The following is a 24,944-nucleotide window of genomic DNA, read 5'->3' on the forward strand; positions in this document are numbered from 1 at the left end:
CAGCCTCCTCATCTGTGAAATGAGGCCTCCAAAGACTGTCCCATGTATCTCGCAGGGCTGGGGTAAAGATGAAATGAGTCAGTGTTCATGGAAAATTTCTAAAATGTCTAAAGAACTCACTCAAAACTGTGAGCGTGAGCCTATTAATATCATATCATCATATCCATGCATTTGGTTTATCATTTTTTTTTTTTTTTAATAGAGACAGGATCTTGCTCTGTTACCCAGGCTGGACTGCAGAGGCATGATTATAGCTCACAGCAACCTCAAAATCCTGGGCTCAAGTGATCCTCCTGCCTCAGCCTCCCAAGTAGCTGGGACTATAGTTGTGTGTTACCATGCCTGGTAAATTTTTTTATTTTTTGTACATATGGGATTTCACTATATTTCCCAGGGTGCTTTCAAACTCTTGGGCTCAAGTGATCCTCCCACCTTGGCCTCCCAAAGTGCTAGGGTTATAGGTGTGAGCCACCTCACCTAGCCAATGTGTTTGGTTTACCTTAATCTTGCTTTATATTAATAATAAGGTATGATTTTCCCCACAGGTTTCTGAGGATGAATTCAGACCCCCCCCATTTCTAGAACAAACATAGCTAGCACTTCAGGCAGTTCAGAAGTGGAAGAGTATTTTTAGGCAGTTCTTAAGGTCCAAATATGGTACTTTCAACTTTGACTAAAACAACATAGAAATAATTTAGCGGCTTGTGGGTGGGGGTTAAGAAGCCCATGTTAAAACGGTGCAAGGCAACGGAGCTAATTTTCTTTTTTTTTTTTTTTGTTTTTTTTTTTTTTTTTGCCGGCACCGCGATCTTGAAAACGGAGCTAATTTTCTACACACAGTTTGCTGAGGGAATTAAAGCCTCAGAAAAGGTTTTAAAAAATATGACAGAACTGGTATTGGTGAAATTCAACAATAAAGGACTGAAGTGACAGCTAATTATAATAATAGATGCTTGAGCTGTAACACTTGACGTATGCAGAGTGATTTATGGATGTAAGAGTAATATTCCTGCAAGTCATTGTATCAGAGATGATACATTCCAATTTTTTCCAATTAAAATATGAAAGCCATGAAGTAAGAAAAATAGGTCAATAAAATTCACCTAAGTGCATCTTTGTTAATACAGTTGTTAAAATAAATGCATTTTCTGGTCTGACTGAGCCCTCAAAGAAATGCAGTTAAACATTTTTAATAAACTTTTATTGAAGTAAACAAATTGCTGTTTACTGTAGGTGTGTTTTCAACAAGCTTTGCCAATTAGAATTTTACCTCCACAGTATTAAAAAATTCCATGATATAAAGTGGTATTTTTCTGCATTATTTCCATAATGGATGGCATGTTGTCAACCATCATGAGGGCCATGTCAGAAATGTTACTAAATTGGTGTGGGCCAGCTTTTTGGGGAGGTCACTGCTCTGCCACCAAGCCCAACATAGAAAGAGGGAGCATGTGTGGTCAGGCTCTTCACGTGCACACGTCCGCACTGTGGTCTCTAAGTCAAGATGGGGAGGCAGAGGTGTCCCGACTCCTCCCTGCCACGTGCTAGCAGGCTGTGAATAACTGTAATGATGATGATGATGATGTTAGCTCACATTGATTGAACTCACAATGTGTAAGCTTCAATGAAGAAACCGCAGCTACTTTAAACTCCTGCCATCTTTTCCTACCCTCAAACACATAGCCCAGTAATGCTGAACCATTTTCAATGCAAGAACAGTCCCTTCACTGAATCCCAAGGAGGTGCCAATCCAGGCCATGCCTGCCACAGGGAACTAACTCTCTCACCAGGCTGGCCTGTCCATCACTGGATGGCTTTAGGGCAGCAAATTGTTGCTACATTGATGCAAACCTTTTCTCCTGTAGTTTCCAGACTTTAATTCCAGTTCTCATATGATGTGACTTTAAGACTTACAAAGTTACTGAACACACTAGTTTTTATTTTTTTTTCTTGAGACGGAATCTCGCTTTGTTGCCCAGGCTAGAGTGAGTACAGTGGTATCAGCCTAGCTCACAGCAACCTCAAACTCCTGGGCTCAAGCGATCCTCTTGCCTCAGCCTCCCGAGTAGCTGGGACTACAGGCATGTGCCACCATGCCCGGCTAATTTTTTCTATATATATTAGTTGGCCAATTAATTTCTTTCTATTTATAGTAGAGACGGGGGTTTCGCTCTTGCTCAGGCTGGTTTCGAACTCCTGACCTCGAGCAATCTGCCCGCCTCGGCCCTCCCAGAGTGCTAGGATTACAGCCGTGAGCCACTGCACCTGGCCTCTAGTTTGTTAATTCATGCATTCATTTAATAATTTTTTTAAAAAACATCTAATATGTGCTAAGCACTGAAGTGAGCACTGGGATTTCATGTAATTAACCCAGAGTCAGGTGACACCCCATCTTGGTTCTTAATATGGGCTCTCAGACACCCAGCTGGGATTCTCAGACCAGGCTGTGGAAAAGCAGGTGGTGGGAGTGGGGGAGGTTTGAGAGGAGGGCTTTGTTCACCCCTGAAAGACTGAATACGCAAATGGAAAACAGCCAGACCATGCATGAAAACTCTGACCCACACACAACCTGCAGCAACCAGCCCTGAAAGCCAACCTACCATTTGCAGCAGTCATTCCAGGGAGCCAAACAGTAACCCTGGCAGCAATCTGCCCCACATGGCCAGGACTTGACTGATAACTTCCGGTGTCCCTCACGTTTGTCCCTGCGTCTGCTCAGCCCACCTACAGCCTGCCCATCCAACAGCCCCAACCAGGCCACACCTGAAGCCTGCTCTTTTGCCCGCTGGGAAGCTTTCCCACTCCTCTGCCCACCTCTGAGTCTCTGCCAAACCCAAGTGACAGTGGCTGACTCACTTGCTCCAGCACGCTCTAAATAAATAGCCTTTGCTTGTTCTCACGTGAGTGGTCTTCATTTATGTTCACACCCTGTTCAATTTCCTCTTGTCAGCATTGATCTGATGAACCCCCTTAAATCTCTTTAAGTCTTGTTTCTAAAAACCAAGGTTTTAGTTCTTGCTCCCAGATGTATGTCACTTATAAATTTGGTCAATTGCCTTTGAAGTATTACCACTGATAACAGCAACCTTTGGATCTAGAACTTAGTCTACATCTACAGGATATAGAAGGAAGACATATCTTCCTGGATGTGTATTATAGAACAAAATAGTAAAAAATAAAAAAAAATAAAAAAAAAAAAAAGAAGGAAGACATGGCAAGGCATTAAAGACCTCCCTTCAGGGGGAAAAGAGCCATGAGTCCATGCCCCTTGTGTGCCACCGTCCACCGTGCTGTACTGTCAACCATGCCAAGTGTTTGTGGGAAAACTGGGGAGACATATGAAATTTTTGTCCAGGACAATAAATAAAATTCCCTTGATCTGTTGACCTAGACAATTTATTAAGGAAGGAAAAAGTTGCCTTGTCGACTTGAATGGCTACAATTTATTGAGCAGTAACTATGCAGTAAGTATGATGGGAGGTACATTTTAGTATCACATTTGCATTTTAGTAACAATTGCGTGAGGTTGCGATTATTAGCCCAATTGCAGAGATGAACAAATGGAACTCAGGGAGGTGAAATAACATGTCCATGGTCATATAACTATAAGGTGTAGAAAAAAAATTGATTTCAGTTCTTTCTCCAACCACTATGCTATCTAGCCAAATTAAGAGCTTAGTAACAGCCAAAAATGGTAACAATAAAAATAATAAGGCTGGAAAAACAGCAAATCTAGATTTAGCCTCTGTTTTCAGAAGTATAGTGTTCATATGACTTTTTTTTTTTTTTTTTTGAGACAGAGTCTCACTTTGTTGCCCAGGCTAGAGTGAGTGCCGTGGCGTCAGCCTAGCTCACAGCAACCTCAAACTCCTGGGCTCGAGCGATCCTTCTGCCTCAGCCTCCCGAGTAGCTGGGACTACAGGCATGAGCCACCATGCCCGGCTAATTTTTTATATACATATCAGTTGGCCAATTAATTTCTTTCTATTTATAGTAGAGACGGGGTCTCGCTCTTGCTCAGGCTGGTTTTTGAACTCCTGACCTCGAGCAATCCGCCCGCCTCGGCCTCCCAGAGAGCTAGGATTACAGGCGTGAGCCACAGCGCCCGGCCTCATATGACTTTTGAAGTATCATATTTGAATTTTGGGCATCATATTTAAAGAAAAATTTTAACTAAGTAGACTATTAATATATCTAGAAAAAAAGGGGCCAGGATAGAGATCTTGAGACATGTCACATAAAGATGTTTCAGACTTCTATGCCATTTAGACTATATTCAGAAACCATGGATGGGAGGGACAACGTTGGAAATAAGTAAGTTAAGGGAAAACGTTGGAAATAAGTAAGTTTCACTTAGGAATGACCTATTGACTAAATCTCATCTTTTAAAAGGTGAGCAAGAGAGTTTAAATGATGCTCTTATTTCTTCATGTAATTGTATAAATTTAGACTACCACAGATAATAATCTGGCTTTGTAAGAACATCTTCCATGGGAGACTAGAAAAGAGAATTTCTTATTTATGCCTATCTTTAGCAATATTATTTGCCAAATTGTCACTTTAAAAATTATAGAAAATATGCATGACTTTGCTATTGAAAACGTAGCCTGATAATACATATGTTTTGTAAAAAATAGAGACTTTCACCCCCTCATTTATTTTAAGATGCATATGCAAACAAAAATGACCTTTCTGAACAGCCCAGGTAATCTTCTAAATCAATACAAGGAGGATTAATCATTTGTTTTCCCTCCTTGCAAGATTCCTAAGGAATATTAATTGTCCTCTGTTGTATTTACAGTTGAATCGCCTTTTGCTTTGCTTCATTTTCATTCTGGTTCTGATATCTAGTTACCTGTGTTGCCAGTGAACCACTTCCCTAGGAGATACAACATGTCTTCTGAAACTCATAAATTCTGAGAAAATGTCAGTTCAGTACTAGCGGTGAACAGGGATCACAGATGGACCATGCAACGGTGACCTCCTCCTGCCCGCTGACACCCACATGGGGTCTTCAAAACTCTACTTCAGTCCTTTGTTCTTTTAATTGAAAGAAAAGGGGACAAGAAGAGGAAATCAAACATAACTTGAAGACTCGGTGCCCTTTCTCATTGTTAATGTCGGGCTGTGACCTCGAGCCACAGGGAGACCTGAAAGAAGGAACACACTCTCTTTGGGGGGGCAAAGAGAGTGTGACTTCTGCTATTGTCCCACCAGATGGTTATTGTCACAAATAGCAGTTATGAGGACATCAGTAGCTTCAGGTTCAGTAAAGAACTATCACTATGCAGGTGCTCGAGCTATTAGATAAAAAGCATCCACAAGAATTTATCCCTGTGCTGTTTCTCCAGCTGCCCACAGGACATCAGCGCTCCCCCTGCCTCCTTACATTCTCTGTTTCTCTTGGCAGGCTGGTCCTTCCGCCACGTGGTCTGGCTCAGATGCTGCAAACAATGTCAACTGCTCCCTCGGCTTGGTCCTCACATCCCATCAGTCGCTGTGATGCAGCTCTGCCCAGTCCCTTCCCTCCTGTCTTCCTTCCGGTTCTCACAGACCACCTGTATTCCTCGGGGGTCTCCAGAGGAACAGCATGAACGGGACACATACCCATACGTGCAGTCCACCCTTGAACAACGCAGGAGCTAAGTGTGCGACACCCTGCATGGCCAAAATTCCAAGTGTAACGTTGATTCCCCCAAAACTTACCTACTAACAGAATGCTGTTGACTGGCAGGCTTACTCATAACATACACAGTCAATTAACATATAGTTTGTATGTTATATGTGTAACATTGTATTTTGATGATAAAGTAAGCAAGAGAAAAGAAAATGTTGCTAAGAAAATCATAAGGAAGAGAAAATATATTTGCTATTCATTAAGTGGAAGTGAATCTGAATCGTCATAAAGACCTTCATCCCTGTCTTCACATTGAGGTAGGCTGAGGACAAGGAGGAAGAGGAGGGGTTGGTCTTGCTGTCTCAGGGGTGGCAGAGGTGGAGGAGGGGGAAGGGCAGGCAGGAGAGGCAGGCACGCTCAGTGGGTGTAACTTTTATTGAAAAAAATCCACATGTAAGTGGACCTGCGCAGTTCAAACCTGTGTTGTTCAGGATCAGCTGTATATATAAATATATGCATACAAAGAGAGATTTATTTTAAGAAATTGGCTCACATGATTGTGGGGCCTGGGAAGTCTGGAATCTTCAGGGCAGGGCAGGCAGACTGGAAACTGAGGCAGAGTTTCTATGCTGAGTCTTGAAAGAATTCCTTCTTTGGAAAACCCCATGCTTTGCTTTTAAGAACTTTAACTGATTGGATAAAAGTACACTCCCAGTATGGAGGAGAATCTGCCTTACTCAAAGTCTCCTGATTTAAACGTGAATCGCATCTAGAAAATACCTCCGCAGCAACATCTAGACTCACGTGTGAAGCTGATGCATAAAATCAACTTTCACACCATCATCGTTCATCCCTGTCACTTCCCTCCATCTTCACGGCCACAGACTCTCTGTCTCCCCTCTCTCCCCACTCCTCACCTGTGTGCTTTCTCTAGATTCATTCCAGTGTTGCCAATTCCCATCTCTGATGACAGATCTTCAGCGGCACCCATGGCCTACGAGAATGAGTGAGTGCACATCCTACCCTGGACATTCACATCCTTCCCAAGCTGATTCTTGCCTTCCGAGGTTTATGTTCCCAGATCCTCCAACTGGGACACTTCGCTTCTGCAAGAAGTTGCTAATCCATCTTCCAGCAACCCAAATTTGTGTCTTTGCTTGCTCTGGTCTTTCCATTTAAAATACATTCCTTTCTTCAGCTCATCCACACGGTGACCTCCCCCAGCTCACTCATCCTTTAAGGCTCAGCTCAAATTCCATCTTCCCACTGTGACTCCCACTCTTTAGCCTGTGGGGATTGTCCTCTTCCCAAGTCCCAGAGCACTTACAGCCGACACCACATTTAGCACCCGCACTGGCTTCATGGACATGTGACCTGTGGGGTGGCCCAGGACCCTGCACTCAGAAAGACCCCATTCTTGCCTTTGTGCTCTGCTGTCACCATCTTGAGATTCTTGGAATTTTTTTCTTTAACAAGAGGCCCCCGCCTTTTCATTTTGCACTGGATCCCCCAAATCTTGTATTCTGGTTCTGCTGGGCACCCATCTTGAGTGGTCATGTTTGCTCTAAAGAGGGCTTGAAGATTTTGTTTTTCAAACTGGATTGTAAACTGTTCGTGGGCTTTTGTCATTTTTTTTCAAACCCTCTACTATGATTAGTGCAGTTCTCTGAATTTACTAAATAGGCAATAAATATCTTTTGATTATCTTTACCACATGAGACCAAGCCCTGGCTTGCCAATTGTCCAGTTGTTTTGTTGCTAAGGAGACAGAATCCTATAATTACCAGCTTCGCAATCACATGGTTTTCTTAAGGCAGCATGTTGTGAAAAAGAGCATCAACCGAGAGTTCTGAAACCTGATGATCCTGATGCTGACATACAGGGAGGATGATGGGATGTGACCCAGCCTCCCCCACCCCACATCCCCACTTCTGCCACAATGTTTGCATCTGCCAACAGGGAGGGACTGGCTCAGATCAGCATTTGTGGGGAAAAAGTAAGCTTCAAGGAGCGCTTGACCCATAAAATTAACCGCGCAAAGTATTTCATGGTTAACCAGGTTTGATGGATGCTGCACAATCTCCACCTTCTTAGGGATTCACAAAGCACACTAGCATATTAAAGGCCCTGAGAAGTCCCAAGGTGAAAAAACTCATTTAAATTAAACCGATAGTGTCCCAATCTTAGGCAATGCAAGAACCCCTTTCTCGGGGAATGGCCACAACGATCTCACTGAAAAAGTGTTTCATAAAACACAAGCAGGAAAACACTATACTGGTCATTCTCTGATGGAATTTCCAGTTCAAGATTAAACACATCAGTCACTCCAGATAAGAAGTGGAGCCGGGGCTGGCCGGTCAGTTGGTTCTCCCCACCCATGTTACAGGAGAGGTCTGGGCAGGTTGCTGTGAAGAAGCCACCTGGGGTTGCCACACAATTGATCATCAGCATCGTATCACCACTGGGCTCAGCACCCCAGAGCTGGCCTCTTTGCGTGCATACCTTCCAGTCCTTCTTACAATAAAGGCGGACTAAGATTAAAACACACATTTGCAGAGTTTAAATAGGCCTATTCCTGTTTGTTCTAATTATATTAAAATAGACATTTTAAAAATCTCCCCTCCCCAGAGTTGCCATATTCCTGTGACCAATGAACCAATTGAATCCCAACTTCAACTCCAGGCTAAGTGTTGGTTGTTCATTTAAGAGGATTTGTTAAAAAAAATTATTAAGGTAGCTTTGTGTAAAACATGATTTTCACGGTTTCCTGCCACCGTCTCCTATTCCACACACGCCTCCAGTGCCCTGGGGTTCGAAGGCCGCTGTGCCCCCTTCTCTTAGCTGCACACACGGGCTAGTTTCTGTTCGCTTTGTCGGTGCTGTGTTTTTCATCCCCTCCATGGTGTTTTCCGGAGCTCTCGAGATTGACAAATCCAGACCCCTGTGTGGACAGCCTGTGGCGGTTTCTCTTTCTTCTCACAGGACTTCCTGCAGCCCGGAATTCTGGAGCAGCACCTGACCCGTTTTAGTGTGCTGTGCTTTACTGAGCTTCACTGATGTTGCATTTTTTACAAATTGAAGGTCTGTGTCAACCCGTGTCAAGCAAGTCTATCGGCACCAATTTTCCAGCTGCATGTGCTCACCTTGTGTCTCTGCGACATGTTTTAGCAATCCTCACAGTATTTCAAACATTTTCATTATTATTATTTGTTACGGAGTCTGTGGTCAGCGGTCTGTGTAATGTTACTAGCATAATTGTTTTGAGATGCTACAAACTGCATTCGTATGAGACGGCAGACTTAGTGGATAAATGTCGCATGTATTTTAACTTCTCCATCAACTGCCTGTCTCACCCCAACCCTTTGGGTCTCCTTATTACCTGAGTCACACAATATTAAAATAAGGCAAAATAATAACCCCAGAATGGCCTCCAAGTGTTCAAGTGAAAGGAAGAGTTGCATATCTCTCATTTTAAATCGAAAGCTAGAATTGAGAAGGCTTAGTGAGGAAGGCATGTCAAATGCCAAAACAGGCCAAAAGCCAGGCCTCTTGCACCAGAGAGTTAGTTAGTTGTGAATACAAAGGAAAAGTTCTTTAAGAAAATTAAAAGTGCTACTCCAGTGAACACATGAATGATAAGACAGCAAAGCAGCCTATTACGGATATGGAGAAAGTGCTAGTGGTCTGGATAGAAGATCAAACTAGTCACACACTCCCGTAAGCCAAAGCCTAATCCAGATCAAGGCCTTAACTCTCTTTAATTCTATGAAGGCTGAGAGAGGTGAGGAAGTTGCAGGAGAAAAGTTGGAAGCTAGCAGAGACTGGTTCATGAGGTTTAAGGAAAGAAACCATCTCCGTAACATAAAAGTATAAGGTGAAGTAGCAAGTGCTGATGTGGAAGTACAGCAAGTTATCCGGAGAAACTAGCTAAGATTATTGAGGAAAGTGGCTACACTAAGCCACAGGTTTTCAATGTAGGTGAAACGGCCTTATATCAGAACTTTCATAGCTAGAGTGGAGAAGTCAATGCCTGGCTTCAAAGCTCCAAGCACTGGCTGACTCTTGTTAGGGGCTAAAGCAGCTGGTGACTTTAAGTTGAAGGCAGTGCTCATTGGCCATTCTGAAAATCCTAGGGCCCCCTTAACAATTATGCTAAACCTACTCTGCCTGTGCCGTATAAATGGAACAACAAAGCTTAGATGACAGCACCTCTGTTTGCAACATGGTTTACTGAATATTTTAAGCTCACTGTTGAGACCTACTGCTTAGAAAAAAAGATTCCTTTCAAAATATTACTGCTTATTGACAATGTGCCTAGTCATCTAAGATCTCTGAAGGAGATGAATGTTGTTTTCATGCCTGTTAACACAACATCCATTCTGCAGCCCATGGATCAAGGAGTAATTCTAAATTTTTGGTTTTGTTGTTTAAGAAGTACATTTCATAAGCATAAGGCTATAGCTGCCCCAGATAGTGATTCCTTTAATGGATCTGGGCAAAGGAAACTGAAAAACTTCCAGAAAGGATTCACAATTCTAGATGTCATTAAGAACATCTACGTTTCATGGGAGGAGGTCAAAATATCATTAACAGGAGTTTGGAAATTGATTCCAACCCTCGTAGATGACTTTGAGGGGTTCAAGACTTCAGTGGGGGAAGTACCTGCAGAGGTGGGGAAAACAGCAAGAGAGCTAGAATTAGAAGTGGAGCCTGAAGGTGTGACTGAATTGTGGCCATCTCATGATCACACTTGGATGGCTGAGCAGTTGCTTCTTGTGGATGAGCAAAGAAATTGGTTTCTTGAGATGGAGGCTAGTCTTGATAAAGATTTTGTGAACATTGTTGAAATGAAAACGAAGGATATTTAGAATATTACATAAATTTAGTTGATAAGACAGTGGCAAGTTTGAGAGAACTGACTCCAATTTTGAAAGAAGTTCCACTGTGGGTCAAATGCTATCACATGGTATTTCATGCTACAGAGAAGTATTTGCACGGAAGGAAAATCAATTAATGTAGTCAAGATAACTGCCCTGTTATCTCACTTTAAGAAATTGTCACAGCCACCCCAGCCATCAGCAAACACCACCCTGATCAGTTAGCAGCCACCAACATGGAGGCAAGACCCTCCCCCAGCAAAAAGATTACAACTCACTGAAGGGTCAGATGATTGTTATCATTTTTTAGCAAAACGATTTTTAATCAAAGTATGCACTTTTTCCCCCCGACATGATGCTACTACTGCACACGTAACAGACTATAGTATCAAAAAATTTTGTGTGACTTGCTTTATTGCTCTATTAGCTTTATTGCAGTGGCCTGGAGCTGAACCCACAATATAATCAAGGTATGTCTACGGAAGCAAACACATACTGACTTCCTAGTTTTTGAAATTCAACCCAGGGATTGAGTTTGCAGAACTCAAGTATTGAGCAAGAGTAGTTGGCATTCTGTGGCTACCACATCATCATGGGTTCGCAACTGGAAAGATGTGAATGAGTGAAGGCTTTCTTGACAGATTGTATTAGTTTTTCTTAAAAATAAGGGCAAGAGAGAGAAAAAAAATCGGTAACTTAGCATCACAGCAAGATCATGAAAGAAAACGATTTTTCCTAAATGTATTTATTTTTAAAATTTAGTGAAATAAGAGTGAAGGGTTGGAGCAAGATGGCTTGGGTTTACATTCTAGCTTTGCCACTTCCTGGAAGGTGACCTTGGGTAAGTTAGTCATCTGTGTCTTAGCTTCTGCCTTTGTAAAATAAAGTTATAAGAATAGTATTTCCAAGAAAGGGTATTGTGAAAATTGAATGAGTTCATACTGTTTACATGCTTAGAAGACTGCCTAGCATAGAGAAAGCCCTCAATACATTGAAGCTGTTATTATTAGTTTCATTATTTCTTCTACTTACCATAGACTTAAAGCAATGATTGATAGAAATAATCATTTATTTTACTGGAAAACTTCACAAAATATAATGCCAATGACATAGGTTGAATTTGACATTTGGCACATGTATTATAATTCTTTTTTTGCAATTGTTAGCTTCACATCCAACTTCTCTCAAATTAAAATCTGTTCTAATGCATGGGTCCTGCTGAGCAATGTGTTATGTCACGCTGAGACAGACCAAGAAAAACCCCACATAGTCAAGCACAGTTGAAAGGAACACTAATTTACGAGAGATGATTAAGTGTAATAACATGATCCCGAATTCTGAGAGTTGTGGGAAAGGCTGGGCCAGGGAGGAGGCAGTGTCTACACACAGATGTGGAGAAGAGGAGGAGGAGGAGGAGGAGGAGGAGGAGGAGAAGGAGGAGGAGGAGGAGGAGGAGAGGGCGAGGGCGTGGGTGTTAATGAAAAGGTAAGTCCTGAGTAGGTTGGCAGTCACACGCAGATGCGGGGAAGTGAAAGGGATGTTAAATGTTCGTTTATAAGAATTTTAAGCCCTGCCTTCTCCCTAGTTTATATCTCTACCCTCATCAAAAAAACAGAGTCTCTTCCAAAAGGAAAATAGGAAAGTCTCTATTGCTAAGAGAATAGGAATGAGATATATCTTATTTATCTTATCTAAAAAGTTTGGGTTAGCAGCAAAAAAATGAGGAAATGACAACTTTGGGTTGATTTGTACCTGAGTCCCAAATTGCTAGGAATGAAATGAAACATGCAGACGCTGCCAACTTAACTGTCAATCCAAGGAATAGGAGAATCATGTCCAAATACTTAATTCCTATACAAGTTAGAGAGTGTTTTATTATGTTGTGGGAGAGAAGAGAAGCAGCGGGATATGTTTGTTCTTATTTTTCCAATATTGTCTTTATTAAGAAAATAAAGATAATATCTATCCTTAGATTGCAAGGATAAATGAAAAAAATATATAAAAAGCGATTAGCACAGTGTCTGGTACATAAATAACAGCCTACTGGTAAAGATTTCTTCCCTCTACTTTGTCCCAATTCCCTGACCCCCAGGAATTTTAACTTACTATTAAATTTACAACCAACAGAAGAATGTAGATTTCTACAAAAACAAACCATATGGGAAGTCCATATGGCTTGAAATCACTGATGATTTAAATGTTTCCCACCAAGGTATGTGTTTTATTCAAGCCTTCTGCCTTTTCTCCACCAACCCAACGTTACTCTCCCCCAAGGACAGCTTTTATGGATTAGCTGGTGAATATGACTCTTCACCAGCCTTCTTTTTAAGAAAATGTTTGGAGTGGTTAGTGCTTTTTCATGGTTTTCCTATTCATGAATTTATGATGAATCATAAAATAAGTTTATTTTTAAATTCCTATATTACACATGCTCCACACTTAAGGAATAGTAGGTTTTTAAAAGTAAAACTTTGTTGATGTATTTGAGCATAAGGAGACAAACCTAAAAATAATCCACTCTGTTTATTAATCTCGTGTGTGGCTTAGCTAGATGGACCTGCAGGGACCAACTCTACACTATGGCAAAATTAAGAGGTTTCACAACACATGTATAACTGGTGGGGACACAGAGAAATGGGTCCTGGTGCTTTCCCACGTCTCCCTCTGACGTGTGGACAACCCTGGTCTCCCTATAACAAGGGGGGAAACCAGCTACCATTTGGGCAGGTACAAGCAAGGACAGAGCAGAAGATGGCTTCAATTCTTCAATTGAATAACAGGAAATAATTTGCAGCTTATGCTTACTCTGAATTTAACCATGTTTATAGTCGGGGAAAATGTCACATCTCACAATGAGGATCCATTAAAAAAATAACATCCAAATGACTATGTAGGTAAAGAATGAACATTTGAAAGATCAACCTACTTTTCTACAAAACAACAACAAAAAGCAAACAGAAAGGAACAGTCTTCAAGCAGAGACCAACACTTGAATGTATGTAGCGTATCTGTCCAAGGAAAGGAGTAACAAGAAATGAAAGAGGACACTAGCTATGGTTCCATTCCAGGTGTAATTCCACTTGCAGATTTAAAAAAAAAAAAAAAAAAAAATTAAAAAAAAAAAAAGGAAGAAATGAAAGAAATAAGGACAGCTTGCTCTAAATTTGGAGAAAAATGTCACAAAACCTCAATCATTAAAACCTCATTCAAATGGAATTTACAAAACTTTAGACCCTATCAATTAATATCAGTTAGTAATAACATAAATAAAATTTGGTGGTGGGGAAGAGCATTTTCTTTAAAAAAAAAAAAAAGCAAACTATTGCTCAAGTGAAAAAAAAACACTTAGCAGACTTTACATACAATCAGTATGGTAGAGAACCAATTTACATGTTTACTATGAGATCCAGCTGAAAATTACTGGGTAGAAGATATCTACTGATGAGCTCTTTGTCAGTACAAAAAGGGCAAAGGATTAACTGAGATATTTCCATAAGTTAGACTAGTTTCTCCTAAATACTTTAATGAGGCTTTATACTACTATCGCTTTACTTTTTGTTTCCAAAGTCAACCAAAGTTGTTGTAATAAACATTTTTTGTATGTGTATTGGAAGGACCATCAGACATGAGACATATAGAGTCAAAATTTGTATTTTTTACATCAAAATAAATATTAGAAGGTGCAAGCTTTAAAGAGTGAACATTGAAATTCAATTCTGGGCTCAAGTCTACTTATCTATCAAATGGAGATAATAATAGTATTTATCTCATAGGACCACTGTGAGGCATGAAATAAATAAATAATTTAAATGGCTTAGAATAGCCCCTGGCATTTAATGTATGCTAATTAGTGCTACCATTATTGTTATTATTTTGTTCAGAATCATTTTTTAATCTGTAGATAGCACTTTCTTTTGCTTTCCAGAGCAAATACAGAATAAACAATGTTTTCTCAAGTGTTGATGGTGTCTTTATCCCCAAAGAATGATGGCATTTTCTTTCACTGGTTCCCCCTCTTTCCTGGGGAGATAGACTGTCTTATTAGAAACAACAAGTATTTGACCCTTGAGACTGGATTATACTTTGACTAGCCTATACTTTGGTTTAAATACTAAACTAGAAAATAAAAACCACCTTGGGTTAAGTTTTACTTTTGCTCTATACCATCTATTCAGTGGAGAGAGAAACAATTGAATTTTTAGACTTTTGGTTTCCCCTTTGTATGTTTCTTTTACCCTGAGCACTTTGACCTGCCTCACCATAAAAGAGGATAGGAGGTAGTAGTTTAAGAGGCAAAAAAAGTGGAAATTGGGAGACAAATGGTTAATTGTATGCCGCTCATATTACAAATGTGATGCTACCTTCTTTCAGATTTTATCTAACAAGGTGTTGTCTTTCTCTACAGGTTATAGTAGGAAACGTCTGTGCACATCAATGCCTTCTTTCCCATAAGAGATAAATGGATGTGCAGTGTAACTCACTCGGTGAGCTCAAGTGAATGTCAAAGAGCTCAGTTAGAACGGAGTGCTGGTGCCCCCTGTAGCAGGCACAACTGATTGGCCAGGCTGCCCAAGCGCCCAATGACCCGGAACTTCCTGCCACTGGTTGACCAATGGAAAGATGGTGATTTTGTAATCCTCTGTGAATTGCCTTTGGCACAAATAAATATATGAAAATTAAAAGACTGTTTAAATGTATTTTCAAGATATATGAAGTTAATCAGTTACAAAGAGAAAGATGATAACATTTTCATCTTAAGGTTTATTAAAGACATAACTCAAATGATTACTGTCCTAAAACACACTATCCTATACTGAAATTCTATGTTTTCCTCTGTCTCAAAAATTATGTGATATCATCCTGAAAATTTAGGTCTGGGGCACATAAATTACAGACCAATCTGCTTTAAAGAATCTGGACGCGGCAGATGAATTACAAAAGCATTGAAGTTTTTGTTGCAGTTTTTTCTTTTCTTTTCTTTTCTTTTTTTTTTTTTTGGTAAGATGATTCTGACAAGGAAAGGTTTATCACTCCACAATAAATGAAAGTGAACCTCTTAAAACCATGCAATTGAAAATAATAAATGCCATTAGTTTTAGTTCCTTTATCCACAGTAGAGGTGGCTGAGTGTTTTGTGAAGGTGGTAGTTTCGACGCTGATAGAACTTTGAGTTTAGGTAATGTGGAAAGATTACCTGTCCCAGGGATTGCCAGTCCAAGCCGGCACTGCCGATATAGACGTGCTGTTTGTCCACGATCCAGAAGGAGGACTGCAGCCGGCCCTTGTTGTAGGCGGTCATGTTCATGTACGTCACCTCGGCTCCTAGGAGTTCAAGGAGATGCCCGTCAGCCTCTGCCCCAAGGCCCTGCACTGGCTATCAGTCCCCTGCCAGCAGCAGGACAAAGGGTTTGCCATTTGTCACAGCTGACATTTAGGGAAGCCGGATATTTACATTAGTTTGGTGCAGAAAAGGTACCCAAAGCTGCTTTGTCCCCTCCCCCCCAAAGAAAAGACTACAAGAAAAAGAAAATGAGAAAGAACGGCTTTTCCTATGTACATGCAGGGAGGCTCCGTTCATAGTGACAAGACCGTGGTGTCTCAAGTCACAGATGTGTAGCGAAACCCTGGCTCTCCCACTGACCATCTGGATGGCGAGATAGGGACACCATACTCTTTTTCTTTTGGAATAACTTTAATACAATTTTGCAATCAATAAAAGTATCAGTCTTGTGTAGTCTTACAGCTCTCCTCAAAAAGCAATTGGCCTCCTTACGCTTTCCATACATCATTTCATCCTTTTACCCCTTCACTTGCCTTCATTGCTTCATTTTCCACCTTTATTATTACATTTGGATTTCATCTCTTCTTGCCCTTTTCTGATAGTCTGAATTTTAGCAAATTTTTAGCAATGATTATTCAAGCTTTACTGAAATACAACCTTGAATGGTGAACGAGGTCACGCAGACAATTGTTAATACCAAAAACACATTCAAAGAGCTGAGTTAGACCAATGGTATTAAGCTTCACGTGGTAGGATCCACTGTCAAGCCTTTGATCATTGCTGCCTCAAATGCAATCATAGCCTCTCAAAAAGAGCAGATAATTCATTCAATGCAAGACCATTTAAGTAAATTTCTGCTAAAGGTCTATTCTCTTTAAAAGAACATAACTATGTTTAATAAACTAAGCTACTAGGTCTTCAGAAATTCATTATTAATGGAGATACTATAGTCCAGTGGCATAGTGACTGTCAGATTCTTCACTACCAGAGGAATACATCACACTGTGTGCAGAGGATGTATTTTAGGATATTAGAAGGGAGGGGAGTGATTAACACTATGACCTTAACCCCTATTTCCGGGGAAAGTGTAAATGATAAATCTGGGCTTCTTGTGGCAGGAGGAAGAAAAGTGAGGTTGTGGGGTGTAGAGAGTCTCTGGGGGAGAAGTGAGCACCCAGGCAGATCTCTGAGGGTGGAGCAGTTTCTTTATCCTAAAAGTTTGGGCTACGTGTTGATCCCAGAAGAGGAATTGTTGGGTATCGCAGAATCTGAATGTCCAAAGTTACCTTGGCGATTATGGAGAGACCTGGATCTGCATGGAGGCATGGCAGGTCCCAGAGTGGCAGCTGCCAGTGCTCCCTCCCGAGTGGATGAACAGGCACATTTGGCCTGAGAGACTGTGTTTATTAGTTCCCTAAGGATGCCATGACAAAGGCCCACAAACAGGGGGACTTAAAACAGAAGACACTTAAAACTCTCTCAGTTCTGTAGGTGATAAGTCCAAGCTCAAGGTGACAACAGGGTCACACTTCCCCTGAAACCCACAGTGGAGAACCCTTCCTTGCCTCTTCCGGGGGCAGCCGCCAACGCCTGGCGTTCCCAGTCTCTCGGCTGCAGCCCTCCAACCTCCGCCTCCTGGTCACATGGTGTCTTCTCCTCACGCCTTTGTTTCCTCTTCTTCTCAGGATGCTACTCATGTTGGATTAAGGGAGCACCCCGCTACAGTCTGACCTCATCTTAACTAATTACATGTGCCACGGCCCCATTTCCAAAGACAATCACGTTCTGCAGCAATGGGGGTTCCGTCTTCAACACATCGTCTTTTGGAGACCCAATTCAACCCCTAGTAGAGACGCAGGTCACTCTACCTGGCCCTGCTTCACTTGCTTCCTTATTCTGCCTCAAAACTACTTGCACCCTCTGTGGCACTGGCTGGCCGCACCTCCTGGCTTGGAACACTGTGTCTGATACTAGGCCTCATGACCGACGGCTGCCTCGCATCACTCTGTTTATTAGTTCTTAGAGTTCTCATCAGCTCTCCCTCGGGTCCCCTGCAGCCCCAGCCCACACTGGTCTCCAAGGCAACACTGAGCTCACCTGAACTGTCCACTGGGAGCCATCCCTTTGGACGTCTCCATCTCACACTGCACAGACAATTGCCCTGGACGTACCATGTTATTTTACTTCGCAATTCAGCTTAAAGAGTTGATTTCAGAGTCTCATGTAATCCTCCAGCTAGAGCCTCTGTGGCTACTTATTGATTTCTAAAATGATGATGATGATTTTTTTTTTTCTTTTTTGAGGCAGGGTCTGATTCTGTCACCCAGGCTGGAGTGCAGTGGTGTCAATACAGCTTATTTCAACCTTCAACACCTGGTTTCAAGAGATCCTCCTGCCTTAACCTCCCAAGTATCTGTGACTACAGGCACATGCCACCTCGCCTGGATAATTTTTCTAATTTTTGTAGAGACAGGATCTTGCTATGTTGCCCAGGCTGATCTCAAACTCCTGGTCTCAAGTGATTCTCCTGCCTTGGCCTCCCAAAGTGCTAGGATTTACAGGTGTGAACTACTGTTCTTAGCCTTAAAATGATTATTTTACAAAGGAACACTAACATTCTTTTGGCAATCCTTTACTGAATATCCAATACCTACCAGATGCTGTGCTGTATGAAATTAGGGATAAAAGACCTAAAGTGACTGATTTAAAATTCAGGCATACTAAAGTATTGTCTCAGTTCATTTTGGCTACTATAACAAAATACCATAAACTAGGAAGGTTATAAACAACAGAAATTTATTTCTTACAGTTCTGGAGGCTGGGAAGTTCGAGATTGGTAGATTTGGGGTCTGGGGAGGGTCTGCTTTCTGGTTCATAGGTGGTGACTTCTCACCGTGCCCTCATATGGTAGAAGGGAGGAGGGGTCTCTCTGGCCTCTTCTTATAAGGCGCTGATTCTCTGCTGCCCTCCTCACCTCCTCATACCGTCACCCTGGGGGTTAGAATCTCAACACATGGATTTGGGGGGACACAAACATTCAGACCATAGCAACGTAATCCTTAAAATGATCAGGCTGTGCTCTATTCCTGCTGCTCAGACAGGAGGGGAAACTGAGGATCTGAGAGATCAGAAAGGGGAGCCCTTATTGCTATGTCAGGGAACCCCAGGTGAAGGCCAAGAGCAGGAGAGTCAGTCAATGACGTCACAGCTCTGCCCAGGGCGGGGGATGCCTGCACAAAAGCCAGCAGAACTGTATGAAGACATCAAGCAATATGTAATAATAGTAATTCCCATTTGTTCAACACCCTGTGGACCTCGTTCCAAGATAACTACATTATAACAGTCTCGTATGGTATGCCTCATTTTCCCTATGTTAGTACATAATAAACTATTGTACATGGCGTAAGAAAATCCACTGAAAACATTTGATGATATGTCTGAAAAAATATGTTTCTGCATGTGGTTTATGTAATATCATTTCCCCATTATAATTTATCTGTTTTTCTATCTAAATATTTATTCTCCATCAATCTCTGAAGATATATGTATCCCTGGGTAGATATACATTTCATTATATTGAACACATGCCTCAGCTTATTACAACTATATTTTAATATTTTACTTAAGAGAATTTATGTTTACATGTACTTTCAAAATGTTTGTTTATTGGTTATAGAAATTATCCTCATCCTGTTGTTTTTTTAGATGTATTAGAAAGATATTAAAATCCAGTGTTGGGGCCGGGCGCTGTGGCTCACGCCTGTAATCCTAGCTCTTGGGAGGCCGAGGCGGGCGGATTGCTCAAGGTCAGGAGTTCAAAACCAGCCTGAGCAAGAGCGAGACCCCGTCTCTACTATAAATAGAAAGAAATTAATTGGCCAACTGATATATATATAAAAAATTAGCCGGGCATGGTGGCGCATGCCTGTAGTCCCAGCTACCCGGGAGGCTGAGGCAGAAGGATCACTCGAGCCCAGGAGTTTGAGGTTGCTGTGAGCTAGGCTGACGCCACGGCACTCACTCTAGCCTGGGCAACAAAGCGAGACTCTGTCTCAAAAAAAAAAAAAAAAAAAAAAAAAATAAATCCAGTGTTGGCTGACTATAAAAATATTTAATTACAAAAAAGTCTTTAATGTATTATCTATTATGGTAGTAATATTATGTGCACAAACTAAATGTGAGTTTATCTCATAGTGTTGTGCTAGAATTTTAATTAGCAAAAAAGGTAATATATGGTACATGCCTGAATATTTCGATAGAGTAATTTTTCTATTTCTGGTGTACTATATTTATGCAAATACAGACAATATAATAGTGAATAAATTAACATATTAATTTATTCACTATATAATAGTGAATATAGAATTCTATATTCTATAGAAATAGAATATATAATAGTGAATAAATTAAAGTCTCCATTTACATAAAAAAATCCTGCCTTGATTTTTTTTTTAGGAGAAATGGCTTCAATTTCTCCTTCAGATAATTTTATTTTTTTAAAAAAACATGCCATACACTGTAAAAACAATTACAGAATGCTATAATTTGATAAGCACTAATAGGAACACTTCTGATAATTTTTTCTCTAGATGTTTTTATGACTCAGAAAAACAGAGATCCTACGCATTAAAATGTTCTTATGTTAAAATGACAGCAAGAGCTATGCATAAGAAATGTGGAGTGTAATTTATAAGAGTAGCTCATCAATATTCACTGAGGTTACTCAGGCTTAGGATACACATAAAACAGAATGTTGAAAACCAGCCACTTTTTGTACTATGTACTAGTTTTATTTTCCCCATGGGGAGTATGGACCCACATGAAGCCTTTCTAAAATCCTGTGCTTAATTATTCAGAACCAACAGACTGCTCTGCATCACCAAATAGCTAACTTGTTCAAAACTAATATTTCGGTTAATGACCAAAAAGCCATTTTAAAGCCAATACTATTATACTTTTTAAAGCCAATACTATTATAAACCTGCAGGCTTTAAGAAAATTATTTTCCTTTTTTTATTGAGGTACAATTTACATATAGTAAAATTCACGCTTTTTGAGCATACAGTTCTCAGAGTTTTGAAAAAGATTCATGCAACCACTGCCACAATCGAGATGTAGAACAGTGCCATCGTCCCCACGAATTCCCTCAGGCCTCTTTGGGGGTTGCCCCCTCTTCAAACTCCAGTGCTTGGCAACCACTGATCTGTTTTTTGTCCCTACAGTTTTGCTTTTGTGAGGATGTCATATACAGGGAGTCACAGAGTAGGTAGCCCTTGGAATCCTGCCTCTTTCATTCAGCATGATGCTTTGGGATGGATCCACGTTGTGTGGAGCGGTAGTTGGTTCCTCTCTACTGCTGAGTAGTATTTCATCCTACCGAATGTACTGCAGTTCATTTATCCATTCTCCAGTTGAGGAACATTGGGTAGAGTTTCCAGCTATCGCTGAGGACAAACAAAGCTGCTGCAAACGTTCATATATACGTCTGTGTGAGAACATACTCTTCATTTCCCTTGGGTAAATACCTAGGAGTGGGATTGCTGGCTCACATCGTAAGTATGTTTAACTTTATAAGAAACTGCCAAACTATTTTTCCAAAGTGTCTGCGCCATTTTGCCTTCCCACAAGCAATGTCTGTTAGCTTAAGTTGCTGTGTATCCTTTGCCAGAACCTGGTGCTACATTTGTACGAAATCATTCCTTTAAATATGAGATCATAAGATATGAGGCTTATGAAGCTTTATAAGATATGAGGCTTATGAGATCATGGAACATCTTTAAATCTGGCCTGATTCAAATAAATACATTTTTGAAAGTATATTTAGTTAAGTTTGATTAACCAATTTTCACAGGATTTGTTTCTATTTATTTATTTTATTTTATTATTATTATTTTTTGACACAGAGTCTCACTCTGTTGCCTGGGCTAGAGTGCCTTGATGTCAGCCTAGCTCACAGCAACCTCAAACTCCTGGGCTCAAACGATCCTCCTGCCTCAGCCTCCCAGGTAACTGGGCCTACAGGCATGTGCCATTGTTCCCAGCTAATTTTTTCTATTTTTAATTGCTTGGCTAATTTCTTTCTATTTATAGTAGAGATGGGGGTCTTGCTCTTGCTCAGGCTGGTCTTGAACTCCTGAGCTCAAGCAATCCTCCCGCTTAGGCCTCCCAGAGTTCTAGGATTACAGGCGTGAGCCACCGCGCCTGGCTTGATTTGTTTTTTGAAGAGAAAAAAATACTGGGTCAGCTTTTCTGTCTACAGCCGTGACCCATGGTACAGGCTCACAGGTTGTCAACTGAGAAACGTGTACGCTCCAGCGACAGGACACGTCAGGCCCACTGGCTGATGGCCATGCACAAAGGGTGGTGGTGAGCCCAGATCACCGTGGAGTCTCCTGTTTTCAGCCCACCATTCTACTTGCTTAACTGATGATTAATAGGTATTATTAGCAACTCCAAATAATGTTTTTTGAAGCCAGACAAAAAGTGATAAATCAAGCGTACGTACGCGCTCCTATTATTGCTTTGTAAAACACTTTCATGATACCTTGGAAGTCCTAATTACATTTTAAACAGTAACCAACAAAACACCAAGGTTCAGAATTGGAAATGTTAAGCTACAAATTTGCTGACTGAAGGTGTGAAGAAGCAGGTCCGAATTGGCCATACTAATCAAGGTGAAGCGGTGTGGATAATCACCGGGCCTGCACTCTTCCTGGGAAGCCCAACACTGAAAATCGGGAAATTCCAAATTATTCATTACAGTTACTTTGAGCTTTAACAGAGACACTCCGTTGAAATTTAATGGAGAATGTTCCTGTTTGGAAGGGGCTCTGCTTCTTTACTAAGTTATTCTTATGGTTAAACAAAATATTATACTTTATTTTGTGCATAATGTCAGTGGAAAGAATGCTCTGCTGAAATGTAATAGAGAAAGTGAACATACTAACTAAAAAGGTATTTATTTTTTAGAGACAGAGTCAACTCTGTTTGTCTGGCCAGAGTGCCATGGTTATCAGCCTAGCTCACAGCAACCTCAAACTCCTGGACTCAAGCGATCCTTCTGCCTCAGCCTCCCGAATAGCTGGGACTACAGCATGGGACTGCAGGCATGTGCCACTATGCCTGGCTAATTTTTTCTATATATTTTATCTATATATTTTTCTATATTTTTTTTAGTTGTCTGGCTAATTTATTTCTATTTTTAATAGAGATGGGGTCTCGTTGTTGCTCAAGCAGATCTCGAACTCCTGACCTAGAGCAATCCTCCTGCTTAGGCCTCCCAGAGTGCTAGGATTACAGGCGTGAGCCACTATGCCCACCCAAAAAGGTATTTATTAAATAAAAAGTTCCACAATTAATTGGAAATTAACATCACAACCTTGGAGAATTGAACTGACTGTATATACACACGCTTTAAAGGCTCTCAGGAGACTTCCTCCGGCAAAACTTTCCAGCATTAAATTTGCTTGTCATGGATCCACTCCATATCCCATGTGGTGGAGTCAGTAATGATTTCATCTATGACATTGTTATTTTTCAGGGATATTAATGTTTTTGCCTCTATAGTCACATTTCAGAGTCCTACCCTGGTCTTCACGTGTGACGCAGCTGTGGACATGACATGCGTGGGGTTCAAGGTCGCTGCCGATTTCCTACAGTGCGGATCTGTGGGCACCACACTCTGGTCTGCGCCTGTTACGTGACTTTTAGGATGTGACCATGTTTGTGATTCTGCCCATTTATCATCAGCTTAAACATGCGCAGACTCGTATTTTGAGCAGGAACAGATTCATAAACAATATCAGCTACTTGTTGGGCAGGAGTAGTTAGTTCATCATCTCAGGATACTCATTCCAATCTAAAATTGCCAGAGGATTACTTATTATCCTTTCCATCCCGAATTTCCTCCAGGAATGTGTTATCTCTAGACTACTATGAAACCAGCGTTTTAAAATGCAGATTCTGAAGGGCGTTAGCATTGGCACGTTCACACTCACACAGCACACAGCAGGCTCATGTCCGCCTGGGGAAGATACTCAGGTGGAAATGAGCAACATTAGGAGATATGTGATGAGGAATTTAATTTGTAATTCCAGTGAAGATAAGAAAAGCTTAATTCTACCTATGCTCAGATCTACCTCCCATATATCTAGCAGTTCTCTTTTTCGTCTCTCCCGTGAAGGGGAAACAAAACGTTCACAGGAGGTTGTTTCTGTTAGTCAATGTTACCTGTGGTTTTCACATGCTTGATTTCTTCCCCGCCAACATCTTCTTACCTGCACACGCTTGATGCAGTGTGGGACAACCTCGCCACCATGTGAATCTAGTTAGTCTCTATTTGGCCACAGTTGATTGGACCAAATGTAGGCACCTGCCCTTAGCTGGGCCAATCAAATTTCCTCTAAGGGGAAATTCAATATTGAGTCGCAAAGTAAGTTAATTAAAAGAAGCTGTGCGGGACACACACACACACACACACACACACACACACACACACACACACACACGCACGCACGCACACACAGGTTGCCATGACTATCCAAGCCTACATAAAAGAAAGATAAGAAAAGCCAAGCTTCAGAGAGAAAGAGAGAGAAGGGAGAGAATGAGAGAGGGGAGAGCGAGCATCTCATCCAAATGGAATAGGTCCTATCCTATCTGATAGGACCTATTCCATTTCTTACTTTGAGTTCCTCTAAATCTTTACAGTAAAGCACTTAACTTTAAGTACTTTACTTAAAGTTATTTAAGCTGGTTTCAGAAGGGTTTTGTTTCTCTACTAAGTTATTCTTCTGGTATTAACCAGATAATATTGTACTTTATTCTGTGCATACATAATTTTAGAAGGCCCCCAACCTTTCTATGTGTATTTTTAATACTCGACTAAAAATATTTGGTTCCAGCCTAAAAACTTAATGCAATTTTTAGCAAAGAGCCAGTTGCACAAGTTGCATAATTAAGTGATTCAAAAGTTGAAGATTTAAAATAAACACCTTGTCAAAATAGTCCTAATGGAAGTATGCTAATACATTGTGGTTAAAAAGTGGAAAATAAAGTTCCGACATTCCCCACGGATGCCATGATGAAAATCAAACAGGCTCTATCTCCAAGTTCACTTCCCAAAAGTCACTTGTTGAAAGTAAATTATCGGCAGCTTTAATATGTTTTA

At 41.0% G+C, this 24,944-nt stretch overlaps 1 protein-coding gene across 3 annotated transcripts in view; it reads right to left on the reverse strand.

The window, feature by feature from the left end:
- The window catches only part of PLD5 (phospholipase D family member 5), a 246,468-nt gene that overhangs the window by 69,608 nt on the left and 151,916 nt on the right, over window positions 1–24,944 (reverse strand). For all 3 annotated transcript variants that reach the window (XM_012751263.3, XM_012751265.3, XM_012751266.2), the window contains one exon: window positions 15,689–15,816. In XM_012751263.3, the coding sequence (XP_012606717.1) occupies window positions 15,689–15,816 (128 nt within the window). The remainder of the gene's footprint in view (window positions 1–15,688; window positions 15,817–24,944) is intronic.

This window comes from Microcebus murinus, chromosome 19, assembly GCF_040939455.1.
Source record: "Microcebus murinus isolate Inina chromosome 19, M.murinus_Inina_mat1.0, whole genome shotgun sequence".
NCBI lineage: Eukaryota > Metazoa > Chordata > Mammalia > Primates > Cheirogaleidae > Microcebus > Microcebus murinus.